The 17185-nt window shown below is 37.3% G+C and overlaps 1 protein-coding gene across 1 annotated transcript in view; it reads left to right on the top strand.

Annotated features, from left to right (window-relative positions):
- The first annotated feature begins 15569 nt into the window (after window positions 1-15569).
- The window catches only part of LOC102877919 (guanine nucleotide-binding protein G(q) subunit alpha), a 176159-nt gene continuing 174543 nt past the window's right edge, over window positions 15570-17185 (top strand). Inside the window, exon 1 of the mRNA XM_006918455.3 lies at window positions 15570-15754. Coding sequence (XP_006918517.1) covers window positions 15608-15754 — 147 coding nt within the window. The 5' untranslated portion in view covers window positions 15570-15607. The remainder of the gene's footprint in view (window positions 15755-17185) is intronic.

The raw sequence follows: 17185 nt of genomic DNA, 5'->3' as shown, positions 1-17185 counted from the left end.
TCTCTTAATACTAGTGAGGCTAAGTTATTTTTTTAATTATTTAAAGTATTTTTTCTGATGCCCTTTTCTTTATTGGGAGATTTTTCTTCTTTTTAAATATGATTTGCAAATGCTTTTTATATGTTTCACTATGAACTATTTATAGTTTTTTGCAAATATTTTCTCCCAGTTTGTTAAATCCTATTTTTAATGCATTATGTTTTATGAGAGTTTATATCCTTTGTAGCATTGCTTCCATGGGCTAACACAAAGGTAAATTTGTGAGGTCTCCCATTTTTGTGGGATTGTTTTGCATGTTAATACTTTTATAAAGTGTCATCTAGCATGGAATTTATCTTCTCATTTTCTTTTGCAATCACATAATAAGGCATTACCTAAAAAGGGCACAGCAATCTGATACAAAGCTTTCCTGATTTTCTCTCTAATGTAAAACATTAAAGGTCCCAGTCTGGAGTCTGGGAGATAAATGTCACTTTTGGGGGTGGGAGTGACATCTCCAGCTCTTGATCCTATAATATTAGGACTATGTACTAGCTCTGATATTCATTTTTATTCTGTGTCCTGTGTTCTTCACCCTTATAGCATCTCTTCACCTTTTCTGATGCAGTGTCACAACCCTCTTCCATTCCAGAATACCTTTATTGGGACACCCAGGTGTCTCAGTTTGTCTATAACTATTGTGATTTACACATATCGTCCTAGCATAAATTTTAATAGTGCCCCTTTCATTCTCAGAAGTTACCAAATCGACATGATAAATTATATGGTCACACTATTCTTTACATATCAGGACTTCAGTGAGTACATAAAATTGGAGTAATTCAATCTGAATCACTTTTTGATTTGGTTAAAATAAATAATTAGGCTTGCCACATTGTCTTGTGTTGTTCATATGCACAGAGTTCAATGGTCATGTCTCAAAATACCCAGCATATTATGGTTTCAGAATATCCTTTATAGTATTATATATTTGATTCTGAGGACTTAGTAATTCTAGTTGGACAGAATCATTACTCACTTTAAAATTTGATTGAAATTAAAGTTCCAGAATCATTCCTTCCCCCAGCTGATTGTGATGGCTAATGATTTGTGGTTTTAATTTTTTAAATTTTCTTCCTTGCTGTCTCTCAGCTGTTTAGATTATCGGTTTCTGGGGATGAGTTGGGAAAGAAAAAGAGGATCTAATATTTTGGAATTACATATGCTTTATACTGTCTCAAAGTAGTGAAATTTGTAAGACTTTACATTGAGCAGTAATTTGGGGCATCATTTGTATTCTTCCAAAGATTTTAGTTCGCTTTAGTAAAAATAAGTGAACTTTCAGTAAGGTGACTGAAAGATATTGGGAAGATTTGAAGAAACTTGTTCAGACCTTCATGATGCAGGAGAATAATTTTCTGACCAGACCGAAGACACATGAGTTAAGCCTAGCTATTGCATGCATTAATAGAATTTGGAATTTTCTTCTGGCCCACTGGTGCTTCTGAGGTGTTGTACAATGGCCGTTGTCATAAAAAGCCCTAAACATATCTATTTATTGAGCATTTCTGGAACCTTCCTCACCCCTCATTCCTTCTGCTGCATTACAAAGGCTTTGGGCGAACATACCTGACACATAGGAGCTACAGTGGGAAGACGTGACACTGTAAATCGTGACAGGCTTGATTTCTATTGTTGTGTCTCCCGGAGCAGCCTAGGCAGGATCTCACTCGCAGTTCTCCTCTGGACTGCCCTTTTTCCTTCATGTAGCCATTCGCATGTAGAGGAACAGTGGGCCATCTCAGTCCCATGTTCCTGCTTCCCCCTGCTCGTTCCACCCCATCAGAAGCTTTCTTGCATCGACCAGATGCTTTTGTCCCCTGTCTTGAGCATTCCGTTGTGCATACCTAGCACCAGTTCCCTTCCATAGGCCCCGTAGGATGATTTCTGGAATTACACTTCTAGCCTCTCCCATGCCTTAGAAATGCGTTTGCCAACATGACACATCTAAAAGTGGCCCATCAGCTTTACCCTGAAATCAGTTTTTTTGTTCTTTCTGGATCTCCCATTTGTGCTTAAGTGCACTCATTTCCCCAGTCTCCCTGTATGAGCCATGGTGTCCTCTGTGACTCCTCTCTCTGCCGCTCCACCATAGACTAGAGCCACACCTGCCTGTTTTGCCTTTTCAGTATTGTTCAAGTCCTTACTTCTTGCCATTTTCACCACACAAATTGAGGCTTGTACCTCCTGTGGAACTTTGCAGTAGCTTTCTTTGGTCCCATTTCTTTGTCTAGTTTCTCTCCTGTGAAATCTGAACTATCCACTCATACCATGCCTCCTCTTAATGGATTCCTATAATACAGTTAACACCTCCTCAGATATTTTCAATGGCTCCTCATAGGTTGTTGAATCAAATCCAAACTCTTTAGCATGTGTTAAGTGGAAAAAGAACAAAGCAACTACAACAAAGCCCAAATATAAAAATATACTTTAAAAGGAGTTGGAATGCATTTAGCAGCAAGCTTTTTCTAACTAAGTAGTCTGATGTTTTGGCTAGTTAGATATTTGGCAACTCATTAAAGTTTTACTACTCAAGATGAAAATGTTGTAGAATTAATTGTGGTGATGGTTACATGCATCTGTGACTATACTAAAGACCATTGAATTATACATTTTAATTGGGTGAATTGTAGAGTATATTGATTATGTCTCGATAAAGCTGTTTAAAAAGGTTATTACCTACACTTCATAAAATTCCTTTTCCTGTTGTTATAGTTCAATACAAGCAACAGATAATGATTTAATCACCTTACAATACTATTATCAAGAATGCATGATCGGGGAAGTTTCCTCAACTTTAGTCTCAATCTTTCTTTATGGAATATCTAGAATATTGTAATAGTCATTCCATTTAATATTTAGTGTATTGACAGGCTTTAAAAAATGTCACTGGTAACTAGTGAAAGCTGTACGTAGATATGATAAGAAAGTGATTATTCTACTGTCAGCATTAGGCTAAAGCATTTGGTTTCTGAAGCCCTGCTCCAACTAGATGCATGCACATGTGTTTATGTGTATGGTTTTGTAAATGCCTGGAGATATCACTACACTTTGCAAGGCCCAGTGATTCAATATTTCTTTTTCTTTTTTTAAATTGTTTTAATATTTTGCATTCAGTTGATTTATTTTTGCAAACTTCTGCTTTACTAGTGCAGATGAGCAAGCACTGTCTAGGTGATACAAGCTTTCATTAAATGTCTTAATGACTTTTCTACCTTTTCTTTGATGAAATATTTCAGAGAAATGTTGCACATAAAATGATTGGTTTTTGGTCATTTTGTTTTTACTCAAACTACTATAATTATATAGCCTCAAATGTTATCTTAATGTATTATTAGGTCAGTTTATAAGAAATCACATTGGCGTATATACTAATGTAATATTGACATTTGTTGGGTCGTGTGACCTAAAATCAAGATCCATTCCAAGATCTAAACGTTTTTTTTGGATTATGAATCTGTTTCCCTTTAAGTCAAATTTTTGTTTCTTGGAACAATTCCATGGGTTGTTTAGTCAGAGGAGAGGCTCAATTTAAATTGAGAAGGTAATTAGTTTCACTTCCCCTTTTATTAGTCAAATGATAGGAAGTCATCATATGTGCCAGCCTTACTAAACATTATTAAAATGCACCAATGTGCTTTTCTCTACTTTTACTTCCTCAAAGAGCAAACCAGGTTGTAAGACTGTCCTTTCTTTCTTCCTGCCCACTGGGTGGGTATACGTTTCTAGGTGTGATCCTTCTGAGCAAAGAGTGTGTTATGTTCTTTAAGGAAGGAGTATTTTCCATGTACAACTTACTTTAGAGTGAGGAAAAAGGCACTTTTTGATTATTTGAGACAGGTTGACCATTGCTGTTTCTGGAAAATACTAGTGGGAGAAAAAAGCAGAAGGGAGAGCCCTGCTTCATAACTGCTCTGTTGAGTATCTGTTATTGTCACTGGCTTGTAGGCTCGAGAAACATGGGGCCATTAAGCAAAATAAATTAGAGGATAAAATTTAAATTAATGAAACAAATTAGGGTGCACCTCTTTAATGCCTGGGGAATTATCTTAGCATCAGTTGGTGGGTGCCAGATGCTGCTCTTTGTCTTTGGACAGTGCAAGGTGCATCCCTGGTTCGCTTTGGAGTAGTTCAAATCTCAAAGGACCAGGCCATTTCATGTCTCTCTCCTCAAGGTTTCCTGAACACTGAATACAGAGTGGCCACTTCCTCCCTCCCTTGGTAAATGTTCTAGCTTTATAAAAAAGCTGAATCTTAAAAATTATTTTTGTTTTATGCTTCTAGGGGAAGTGAGAACCCAAATGATTTCCTAATGCATCTCTCCATGGTGTAGTTGTTGAATCCTCCCAAATTAGCCTTTTGGAATGATTAGCTTTAAGGGTCCTTATTGGGTGGTATTCATGCTGAGAATGAAACCCACAGCAGGTATTATAGTTTTGATCTGCATCAACATTTTCCTCCAAGAGAGAATTTTTAAAATGTGAACAAATGCATACATAGGTTTGGCTTGCTTGTGTGTGTGTGTGTGTGAGTTTTAAACTGGTTCTTTCTCTTTCAGAAAAGGGAAACATTTCTCTAAGTTTAGTTTTCATTTTAATTAAATCTCAGGTGCTAAAGGAACAGTAGTGAACTTCTAGAAGTCCCTGATAACCACTCACTTTTGTTTTCCCTAACACATTCTCTCTTTAAGATCCTGTCATAGTTTTATGATTATCAGGAAGATGCTGAACATACACAAGTTCTCTTTAGTATTCCTAGTGTCATTATTCAAAATACTGGGGTGATATTAATTCAAAAAAGCATGCAGTGCTCTGCAATCTGAATACTCATGTATATTTTGTGAGACAGCCCTGATCATTGCTTCTCTTAATTAGAGCAGTACTTGCTTGCTTCCTCCAGCACCTTAATTCCCCTACCTCAAAAGATGATTATTTTTAGAGATGCAAAGTGAAGAAGCCACATGAGTAAAAGTAAAAAAATATATCTTGACATATTAACCTTGAAAGAAGACTACTACAATTTTTAGTCAACTCATTTGAATTAGTATTTGAATACATAGTAAATAATAGGCCAAGTTTTTTTTTCTGCCTCAGGAGAAATAAAGTCAATGGTCTTCAGTGATGTACAACAGACAGAGAAAGACAATAATCATAAAATCTGAAAGCTGGAGGGAACTCTTGAGGTAACCCAGGCCAGTTCCCTGATCTTCAGCACTCAGGTCGAGTGACCACGTTCACGTCCCTGTCCCCAGTGTGGTCAGCTTCGAAGGGCCCCTCACAGCCATTGATGCTCTTCCCACTCCACACACCTGCCTGTAGATCATCTCCTGGTGAATAGGAAATGAGGTCGAAAAGGTCCTGGGCCTTTTCTTCTACTACGAATTTAATCCTTGAGGGAGGGCCACAAGAGCAGGTCTGCCCTGAGGAAGTATCACAGGTATACTGAGGCCTTCAGAGTGCTTTCCAAAGTATGTCTCATCATTCCCCACCTGGTGCATTTTAAAAGTATGCAGTCTATGATTATGTGTAACCAAAAGATCTAGAATGCTTCCGTTCATATTTTTATTACCCAAAATAATCAATGTAAAAATATCTGTGGGTGGTTATTTATTCTGAAGAGTTCTTGCTTATTGTTATTATGACTTGGTATTTTTTTAGTATCTTTATGCATTCCAAGTAATAGCCAAGTCCTGGTTTTCTTGAAAGAAGTGTGCATGTAGTAATGTTGCCACTTTATAAATATAAATAAATAGATACGTGTGTGTGTGTGTGCGCGTCCGTGCGTGTGTGTGTAACTTAGAGGCTAAAAAGTTTTGTACCTTTTTACATAAGGAGTTTTATCTCACAGGAAATGAAATTATAGCCCTGGTTTTGCAGTGTGCTCTGACTCATGCATTAGCATAAGGACTTCGTTTATGGCTGTGTCCTTGCTTTTATTAGAGGCCTAGAGAATGTAGGACACAAATTGCATCTGCTGTTTCATGTGTATTCTCCACATCGATGCAGTGGACCTTGTAGGTGTACAAAAGTGCTTCTGCTTGGAATGAATAAGCATTACAAATTGAACGAGCCTCTCTCTACCCAAATCTTTTCATTTCCAGGCTTTAAGAATCTAGGACCTCTATCTATCCAAAAATCTAGGAGTTATCCCTATTTCATCTTCTCCCCTTTCTATTTATCATCTCCAGGCAGGATCCTGAATGATTCCATTTCTCTTCATCATGTCTCCTGCCATTTTGGTCCAAACTACTATTATCTTTTGTTTGGGTTATTGAAATACCTTACTAGCTTGTTCTTATAATCCATTCTTTACTTAGCATTAATCAAACCATGTAACGTCCCTGGTTAAAATTTTCTGAAGCTGTTTAGTGCACTTAATAAAATCTAAACTGGTTTCCTGAAATACTACACTCCATATGATTTGCCTCTTTCTCTGTAGCCAAGGCTCCTGCATGATCATCTACCTCTTTCTTCACCACTCAATTCACCTCGGTGACATTGGCCCTCCAGCATGCCACTCAAGCTTGTTTCCATTTTGACCTCTGTGTCAGCTGGTTCACTGTCTGGAATGCTTTCTATTTTTTAAAATTTTCTTATGGCTATATCTTGAATATTCAGGTATCAGTATAAATGTACCTTCTTTGAAAGTTTTATCCTGGATTCCTAAATTAAAATAGCTACTATATCACTCTATATTTCATTATCCTTTAATTCTTTAATGCATCACACCCATCTCTATCTGATGTTTTATTTTTTATCTGTCTTTCTGTCTATTTATCTGTCATCTACCACTTACACTTGCATGTTACCTTTGTGAAAGCAGGGACTACATGTATCCTGATGCCTAGAAGAATGTCTGGCATGGAGTATATACTCAATAAAACTATTCAAGCTAAAAGTCTTCAAACACTGTGGCTTTAAATATTGAGACACTGGAGATGATTATCTCAGTTATTTTGGTGAATAGTGAATTAGAATCAGGGCCGACGCAAGAGTGAGTAAGGTACTTGCTTTAGATACAGAATTTAACCCATCTTCTGAGATGACGATATGGCTCAGCACTGTTATTGATCCTGTCTTTATTAAAAATCGTGGTATTTTTTTCATCATGGATTATTTTGACATTAATTTTGATTTTTAAAATTATTGCATTAAAATATTTTTTATCTTGATTACTGCATTTTTGCATACTCCACAGCCCTCTATCAGACTATTCTCTCATTTTTCCACTTTATTTTTCATTGTAAGTTATAGCTGGTATTTACTGAGTACTTATTATGTACCAGACACTGTGCTTTACTTGGATTAACTCAGTGAAAACTCAGAGCTATAAAGTAGATAATAGTATTAAAGGTGAAGAAACAGGCTTTGAGAGGACAGGTAACTTCCCTAAGGTCACAGAGCTTAGAAAGGCAGCATATGCAGAATATGTCATATAGGTAGACATAAACTTATGAGGTGTGAGAGAGATTAGGATCTTTGACATCCTGGCATATCTTGTCTGTGGTTCTTGAGAAGCCTTTAAATGTTCAGGGAGCAAGAATCTAATCTTAGGGAGGGAAAGGTTTATCTACTACTTGGTTAGAGAGACTGAGGAAGAAGAGACAGAAGGAAGAAGAGACAAAAGGAATGTTGCCGAGATACTTTAAGAGACTCAGTATATTCCATATACTTAATTGATCACCATTTTGGAAGCACTTTAGAGGACATGAAAAACCACATGTTTGGATCAAACACTCCATTATATTTAGAAATATTCCTTTGACAAAATAACTTTAAAGTATAGAATGATTTGGGGGAAAAGTTTTTGGGTTGTTAAAAAAAAATCACTGCACAGCACACATCAAAATATAGGTAGATTAGTTAAGTGTAAAACATAAAGCCACAAAAGCTAGAATAAATAAAAATTTGAGACTTTTTAAAAACATAAACCAATTAAAGAAATCATGAAGGAAAACACAGATGAATTAAATGCAAAATTTAAATTTATGTACCAAATTTTGTTAGGACATGAAAAGAAAATGACAAGTTGGGGAAGTATTTATAACCAAGAATTCATTTTGTTTTTAAAACTTCATTTGTTTTAAGAAATTGATAAGAAAGACATTGAGTCCTCAAATTTAAAAAAAAGGCAAGTTCATAAAAGACATAACAAATGACAAAAAATGCAACAAGTTTCATAAGTAAAAGTGAAAATTAAAATAAAGATTTATTTTTGTTTCTCAAACTGTAGGTATTAAAACAGTATACTGTTGTTAAAAAAAAAAAGTGGGAAAAGAAGAGTCTGATGTGTGTGTCACCTTGTACAACGATGTGGTAGTCAGAGCCTTTGTAACTTCACCTAATCACATTTCTATGTTGTTCTTCTAAGGAACTGGAAATTTAGGCAAAGGTTTTTCTTCAGGGATGTTTATCACAGCATTATTTATAAAATGAAAAATTAGGAATACTCAAAATTTGTTTCAATGGGGCAATTGTTAAATAACCCCACACCTTTATGATGGCCTTTCAGACAAACATTATTAACTATTTCTGAAGAATAATTAGTATCTTGGGATAATTATTATAATATATTAAGTGAAAAATAATAGTACAGCATTTTTCCAGTTTTATTTTAGAAAAAAGACAGTAAAAGTACATTTGCATAGAGAAGGAGATTGGAAAAATATGTATTAAAATGTTCAAATTTTAGCAATTTTGAAAACTCATTTTTCTGAATTTTCTATAATATTTATAACTTTTGTAAATTGGAAAAAATGTTTTATTAAAGAAAGTTTGCGAGGACAGAAGATTAGGCCCTGGACAGACAGGAGACCTTGGTAGAGTTTAGTCCATCTTCTTCCTAATTAGTTGTCAACCAGCAGAATTCTTGGAACAAGTCACTTCCCTTCTGTGTAAAATGAGCCCAGGACTTCTCAGACTTTTTCTCTGAAACACTCCCAGAGGCAGAAGAGAGTGAACAGTCTCTCCTCCAGGAGGAAAGGATGGGAAGAGGTTGGCTCAAAGTCACCTCCAGAAAAAGTTTTAGCATGAAAATTCATGTAAACGTCCTGTTCTTCTCCAGACTATACTAGTGTTAGTTTTTAATTTTTTTTAAAACTTGAGATATAATTAATATACCACAAATTTCACATTTAAAATGTAAAAGTGTACATTTTAATGGTTTTTAGTAAATTCAGAAGATCGTGCACCTAACCGAAGCTAGTTTTTAATACACAGATATTTGCCATGGACACTCCATGGTAAAGTGGATTTTCCAAGAAAATGCTCTGTACCTTTGAGTAACCTGGAAGCACTGTCAGGTACTTTCCCCAGAGGATATTACAGCTTTGAGACAACTATGACTAGGTGAACTAACAGATATTTTTAAGAAACTGCATTTTCAATCCATTTTGCCTCTCATTCCTTTAAAAACAACCTAACTGGGTAAGTTGTTATTAATTGTCCTGGTTACTGCTAACTTAACCTATCTATTCAATTTCCACTCACAGCTGGTGATAGTTAATTTCTGTGCTACATTTTAAAAACTACTACCTCCTGCCAGACCTTGCTGTGGTTAAAGGGTTAAGTATCCCCGACCCTTGCCCTCAAAGGACAGTTTTAAAGGAGTAGTAGTTATGGTACTAGAGCTGCTCCGTTTCAGATTCAGGTTTACAATTTAAGTAGAAGAGAATCCAGAGGGCAGAAGGCAGAATACGTGTATTTTAGAGTTTGTAGCCTGGAACGTGAACAACACATGGATTGTGTTTTGGCCCAGTGTTATTAAATCACTTTTATCTGAGTCTATTAATTTTTGGCAGGTGTGAGTCGACGATGTGCTTGTGGTTTAGAAACTTCTTCATTGAAATTTCTGGTTCTGTTGTAACCAAGTTTATGTGGAAGTAGCCCAAGTTCAGCTTTGGTAATGCTTAGATTCCATATTTTAGACTCTTGGCCTAAAACAGTGGACTTTAAGTACAGTGACTTGAATTATAATTGAGCTCTGTGAGACTTGGGTTTGTTCTTAGCCGCTCTTTATCTGGGTGCTGGCCAATCCCGAGGGCAGGGCAGGGGCATTTGGCCTGAGCCTTCACATTAATTAAAGCCTTCAGATATAGAGTTCTGATGGTTTGACAGTATCTCCAAATACAGTCATCAGAGGCACTGGCATGATGAAACAAATATATTTATTGTACAACTTTAAATACCACAGTTTTTATAACTTTGTTTTGGCATGTCTCTTTTTTCCTGGGAGCCTAAAAGAGATGGCAGTGGTGTTGGTCTCTCTGAGTCTGTAAGAGGCCCAGAGAGGGTATATTCTCTTTTTTCAGGATAAAGGGAATGAACCCTGAGGACCCTTGAAGTTCCTGACAGTGCAGTGTTCAGTGATTATTTTACAGGGCCCTTGTATGGAAACTGGGGACATTAGTGTCCTTCAGAACAGTGACAATAGTAGCTGACATGTTTAGGGCACTGAGCAGTTCTACACGGATTGTGCCTCACAGCTCTTTTGAAAAAAGTATAATCCAAGGAGCCAACTTAAGTGGAGAGAGGAACCAATGAATCTATGATCACTTTCAACAATAAATGATAATACATAGCCGTTAAGAAGTTAATATATTACTGAATTTAAAACTGTCATTCAGGTAGAGTGTGGGACAAGAAAAGCTTTCCTCCCTTTAGTGATTAATTGGATGGAACTGTTTACAGATTCTGTCGTGCAATGGGCAGAATAATCAGAGTAAACTTAGAGATGCTTAGTATGGGTAGGATGCATGGAGTAAGTATGGATTTGCGACTGAGGCTGGATATGGAAATCCTTTTGTGTTGAAAAGCTCTTGGCAAAGCCTAAAATGGAAGCATCGGATTGTGTGTGACAGTGCATCTGTCTCGTATGCTGTATTCTAACTGCTTACAAAGTGATGCACTCCATACTAGGATATTAAATTCACATTTGATGTTTGTTCTGATGGAAGGATATGTGAAATGAACTGGGGGATTGTTCTCTGTGCTTTATCCTAATCCAGTGGGTAGAGAAGAGAAAAAAATTAAGTATCTCTCAAAGCCAATTAATTACGCATGCTGCATAAAGTAGGCTTTTTAATAGCATGATTCTTAAATAGTCTAATTTCTGGGTGTTTTGATGAGCTGGAATAAGAAAAGGCAGAGAGTACTTGTCCAAAGGTACAAATGACTTTTTGGGGGGAAATTTTCAGCCATACTTCTAGAGACCACTGAAGAAGGAAAGTAGGAGTTCTGTGGGACTCATAACCTTGTGTGTGTTGATATGCTTGTGAAAGTTATTAATGATTTGATTGGCGATATATTCAAATTAGTAATAATGAGACCCCAACCCCCACTCCAGGCATTTTATGTCAGAGCTCCTTGTTAGATTTTATTTTACCAGTGGTTTGGAAACAGTAGATTTATATTTCTTTGGGTAGGTCAGGATAGGTATTTGTGCCCTGCACTGCGAAAAGAAATTAGCCATCACTGCATTCGCAAAGCAGTCTGCTAGTAGAAAAGTCTGCTTTCTTTCATTCATAGTTAAAGAATTGTGAAGTTTCTCATTATACTTTCATGTGGCCTTAGAGAACATCATTTTGTATAATTTGGGAATAGCTTTTTTTTTTTATTGTACCAAATATTTTTTCATCCTAATCTTGAGTAGATTGTCGAAACGTCCATTTCAAACCCCTAAGAATATTGTCTAAGTCTATAAAAATAAGAGAAGTACGTGCTCTTTGGCTTACACATCTGTTAAGAACAGTTCATTTGTCTCCATAATAAAACTCTTTACAGAATAAAGAAGCTGTGTTTTTCGCTCGGTTGATGTTTTAGTCCATATACTTTCTTTTTGGTCAAATCCAGTATTAGTACAGAATAATACTTAACTTGACTACTTGTATCATTCTACCTACAGCATTTGCATCACATGAATTTTCTCTTAAATGAAGCTTTGCCTTCACTTTCAATCTGCTGCATTTATGCAATAAAAGCAAAGCGTGAACATTAAGTTCATAAGTGAAATTTACCTAGGAGGGATGGCTAGTCAATTAGAAGATGGCACCAAGATTCAAAGTAGGTCCCCATTAATTGAATTAGTATTCAGAAATTCAAAATTAGCTTAAATGGATAAAAGATGGGTGTAGTCAAAGCCAGGTTGGGACATTTTTAGACTCTGGGCAGAAGAAGTTAATTATCCTGAGTTTGTGGCAGCTGTGAACAGTTGACCCCTGAACAACTTGGCAGGTAGGAGTGCTGACCTTCCACACAGAACTGCGGCCTGCCCTCCATGTAAGCAGACCCCCAACTGCTGAGTTGACCCTTGAACAATTGAGATTTGAACTGTTCCTGTATAATTAGACCTGAGCAATTCAAACTTATGTTGTTGAAGGGTCAACTGTAGTGGCAAACCCAAACTGGGCAGCTAAAGACTGAGCTTGCGCCCTCATGCTGCTCGCTACTAGCCATGTCGTTTTAGCTATGATGCCTCACCTCTCCAAGCCCTCTACTTTTGCATGAAATGAGGGTAAACACATCTCCCTCACAGATTTCTGAGAGGATAAAACGACAGTGTATTTCAAAGTAGTTGGCAAAGCGTAAAGGGTTGAATACATTTATTTTAGTTTCCTTTACAAGAGGGTATATTCAGGAGACCACTTTTTCTCTCTATATTTTAGAGATTGGACTTAGAGAAAGGGGCAAAAAAGGGTTCACGCATACGCTCTGGGGGACAGGTACTGGATTTATTAGTACTTTATGGTCTGGGGAGAGTCAGGAGCCCTAGATTCTGGTTTGGGCTCTATCATTTCTTCATCATGATTGCCCTTTAGAAGAGTGTTGAGTGTGAGTTAGTGACTAAGAAGCACTTTATAAACTACAAAGCACCTTTTAAATAAGATTTATAGAGAAAGGGCAGAGAAAGAAGAGTGGGTACCCTCCACTCCCTTGCCTTTCCTGTCCTAAATCTTATTAAGCTGCCCCCATTTTCCTTTTGGCATTTATACCAGTCAGGGTCCCCATGTGGCATACTCCGACTGAGTGACTGAGTTTTATATAGGAACCCTTTACAAAGGTGTGGGCCAGTGAGAACTAGTGCAATAACTGGGCCCCAAAACAGCTGGGCAAAGGGAGGGAGTGGTTGCAGGAACATAGAGAGGGCCCCCCAGCTGGGGCTTGGGCCTTTTGGAGAGGACACAGCATATCTGTGATGCCTTTGCAGGGAGAGAGCTGGGGAAATAAATACCGCATCCTCATTCTGCTCTCTGGTCTCCTCCTGGTGTCTCCTATGGACTTGATCCAAGCAAAAGACTGACCAGACAGAGCTGGTGTGAAATCCTTGCCAGTCAGCCCCCAGGAGCACCAAGCAAGATGAGAAAATGGTTAGAGAAGAGCTCCGAGTCTGTCTGAGGCAACAGGAAATTATCTTACTGTAGAGTCGATGTTTTTCAATTCCTTTCTCTTTCCTTGTAATTCCTCCACATTCATTCATCAGTCCCATATTCCACCTCTGGGAGTCTGCGTTAGTGTGATGCCCAGGGGCTTAGTGATTAGGCCCAAAGAGGTGCCAAGTGCAGATGGCTCTTGCCTAGCAAGACTTGAATGAATCACTAGCCAGTGTAGTTTATATTTCACCTCCTACTTTTTTGCCTTTATTTTTTTTTTTATTTTTAATTTTGAGAAGATGAGTATACAGAGCTGCTCAGATAGCCAAGAGAAAGAGACCCTGTTGCCTGATTCTCTTTCCTTTTCTTCTCATACCGTTAACCTCACTCACTAAGATTTATTGTTTTTGTTGCGGAAAAAACTGGCAGAGATTCGATTTGATGATTATATCTATAGTTGGGCCCTCAGAGCGGTCGGCTCTGTGATAAGGGTAATACACAAAGACACAATCTAGATTTTTTCCCCCCACGTATTTTGAACTGCTTGGTCAAGATACTAATTTCTTTCTACAAGTTGTTGATCAGTAATGAGAAACAATTTTATAGCATTATTTCTACTAGAGATGCTACTTTTTAGATACTTTTCCTTTTTGTCCAGTGTTCTTGGTTGGGATTATAAAATATTTTCAACTCTTTGGATTAAGCTTGTTAAAATGGGTTGATAGCATTCACATTGCAGTGTTAACTTTATATTTCAAGGAATTCCAGATCACTTTATTAAAAGTCATGTGGAAATGATAAAGGAATTGGCAACTGCAGAACTATGGGACTAGGAATAGTCTTTCATTGTAACTGTGTGAGACTTCTGTGTTTACCAAGACATCTGTACTCACTTAAGAGTGCTTCTATGAAAACTGTAATACTTATTTGAATTTTTGTGATTGTTTGTAAAGATAGTAATGAAATCCAACCACCAGAAAAATGAAATTAAGATAGATGTTGTAGTCTTGGTTTTGGTTCTCCTTTTCCACCCCACCTCTCCCCGCCCCGATAGGAAATGGCAGTAAGGACACTGGTCATAAAGTCATCTGTGTTTTATTATCGTATTCTTCCATCTTTAATATCTAAATTGGTACTTTTAACTTTTTCTCACATTGTTAAGGGAAGACAAAGACATTTATTGTTTTGGAAATCTCAAGGAAATTCAAAAGTGAGTGAGAAGTAATTCAGAAATGAAGTGACATATATAAAAAAAGTCAATTAACATTTAGAAAGAGGAAGATTTTTAGATTCATAGTTTTATATTCCCTGTAGAAGAAATATACTGTCAGTCAGTGAAATGATATCATCTTTCCATCTTTCCTTCTTCCCACAGACATTTGTAGCTTTGTTAGAGATTAACTTCAGGTTTATGGTACCAGAAAAAGAATATTGAAGGGAAAAATGAGACAGAACAGAAGAAAAAATCCAGTAAAAATAAATTTCTGTGCCATGTTATTTATCAAGAATGGGCAGAAGGAAGTAAAGTCACTATAGTAATTCTGAACTAGGTTATTCCTTGGAATAATCAGTCAACCAAACCCCCTAGCAATCAGTGCAATTGCTGTCCAGAAAAATCCTCATTTCTATCTGGATACTATACTCTCTGTATACCCCATTTTAAAATAAGAAGAAAATGTCTAGAAAACTTTAGGTATTTTTCTCTTATTACTCTCCGAACAGCATTTGTGTAAGTGCATTGTCACTTCCAGATTCAAATCCTGCCTAAATAACCCAGCCTTCTGGAAACTTTTCAGATATTCTCCAGGGAAGAGAGCTTTATCAAGGCTTTATTCTATTCAAAAGACGCTGTTTTCATTGTGTTTCTTAGAAGATACATGGTTACAAATCACTATCAAAATTCATGCTGAGTGGCTTCCAAAGAAGTGACAGGGTTTTTTTTTTTTTACGCTCCTCTGCCTCTGAAATGGACTGTCATCCCTCTAATTTGGCCAAGTGTTCACTGCAGGTGGCATTTCCACCTCTAGCAATGCCACTCTCCTGTGATGCTCTTCTCAGCAGGCCACTGGGAAATGCCAAGTCTGGGCCACCATTTCTAGTTGAGTTGTCTGGGAACTGTGAGAAGGTGTCGTGGTCTGACTAGCTGCTGTTGTCCATCTTTCAGGGACAGGAGAGAGTGGCAAGAGTACGTTTATCAAGCAAATGAGAATCATCCACGGGTCGGGATACTCCGATGAAGACAAAAGGGGCTTCACCAAGCTGGTGTATCAGAACATCTTCACGGCCATGCAGGCTATGATCAGAGCCATGGACACGCTCAAGATCCCCTACAAGTACGAGCACAATAAGGTAGGCCTGGCTCCTCATGGGAACCGCCGGCAAAGCTGTCCATAGTGCAAATGGTCTCTTCACGTGTCTGGGATTCATAGTGGGTTTTTTTGAAATGTACATTTTTTCATCTCTTAAATGGATCTTTTAATGGTTCAGTAAGTTATTATAAATGTTTTTTTCTTAAATCTTTAAAGTGACATATATAAAAAATTAGAGTTGTGTTCTTAGCAATAAATATATGGAAGTTTAAAATTTAGGGGTGCACATTCCATTAAGGAAACAGTTTGTAAATTCAAGACAAACTGACCAAAATGAGGGAATTCAGAGACGAGGCAGTGGCCTTGCTTCAACCTCCCACTCTTTATAGTTCTTTGAAAAAAGAACAAAAACAGCTTAAGACCAGTCTGTCCGGTTTAATTTTGGATTTCGTGACTTCCTTTCAATAGTACCATAGGCTTAATTTTATTTCAAAATAGGTCCATCTGTCACTTCCAATAACCTTTCAAACGCGTTTCCCTGCAATTGTGTTAAAGTCATGGAAACTTCTAAAATCACTTGAGAAAGGGTTAGGAAGATCTAAATTGTCAGCTTTTTAGAAAACAAACATTTCCAATATCCAGCATTATCTCTTAGTTGAAACAGGAAACGGAGTTTTTTATTCTGGTGGAAACAAATGTTGTAATCACTCACCCTCCAAATATTATAGATACGTGATGCCAAACAAGATTGGCGCGTATGATGGTGGCTCCAGGTTTGAGTGATGCTTCAGTTGCCCCACAGGAAGTTACACCAGGGAGTGACACCTGTGCAGAGGCCCCCAATGGATGCAGTCTTTGATCCTTGGGGCGTGTAGTTGTCGATCTTAGAGCATGCTGGTAAAACCTCACCTCTTGTTGACAAAACACCACATTTGTACCAGCAGTATTTTAGGGCCTTCAATCAGAAGTTTCATTCTCTTAGTACTCTTGATAATCTACACTCAAGGATATTTCCATGTACCAGGATTCATAGGTAATAGCAAGGAGTTGGCATGCCCAGTATGACTCATAAACTGAGATTTAACTCACAAAAATGAATCATAGGTAAAATAAAGCAATTTTGTGTACCTTCACTTCTGTTACTATCTAGAAGCATCTGACTGTACAGATAATCTTAAAATCAGGGATTTCTGTTTCTTGGATGATTCCTTGAAATTAATTGGCTATTTCTTATCTGATACTCTCACACGTCGTGTTCCTATTTTCCAAATAACATAGAGACCCTCCACAAATAATCCTTCCTGCTTCTGTTCTCAAGAGTGAAAAGATCTGGGCATGAACCTTTTATGAGCCTGGGAGTATGCCGCCCAACTCAGATGAGGCTGCCTGGAATTCTCAGCAGTCTGAATTTTAAAGGATCAGTGTTATTTTGTCCCTAAGAAATCTCAGTGTAATGAGTTTCTGAAATAGG

Source organism: Pteropus alecto, unplaced genomic scaffold (genome assembly GCF_000325575.1).
Source record: "Pteropus alecto unplaced genomic scaffold, ASM32557v1 scaffold95, whole genome shotgun sequence".
In the NCBI taxonomy this organism is placed as follows: domain Eukaryota; kingdom Metazoa; phylum Chordata; class Mammalia; order Chiroptera; family Pteropodidae; genus Pteropus; species Pteropus alecto.
Note: the sequence above shows the minus strand (reverse complement) of the source record. Positions and strands in the feature narration are given on the sequence as shown.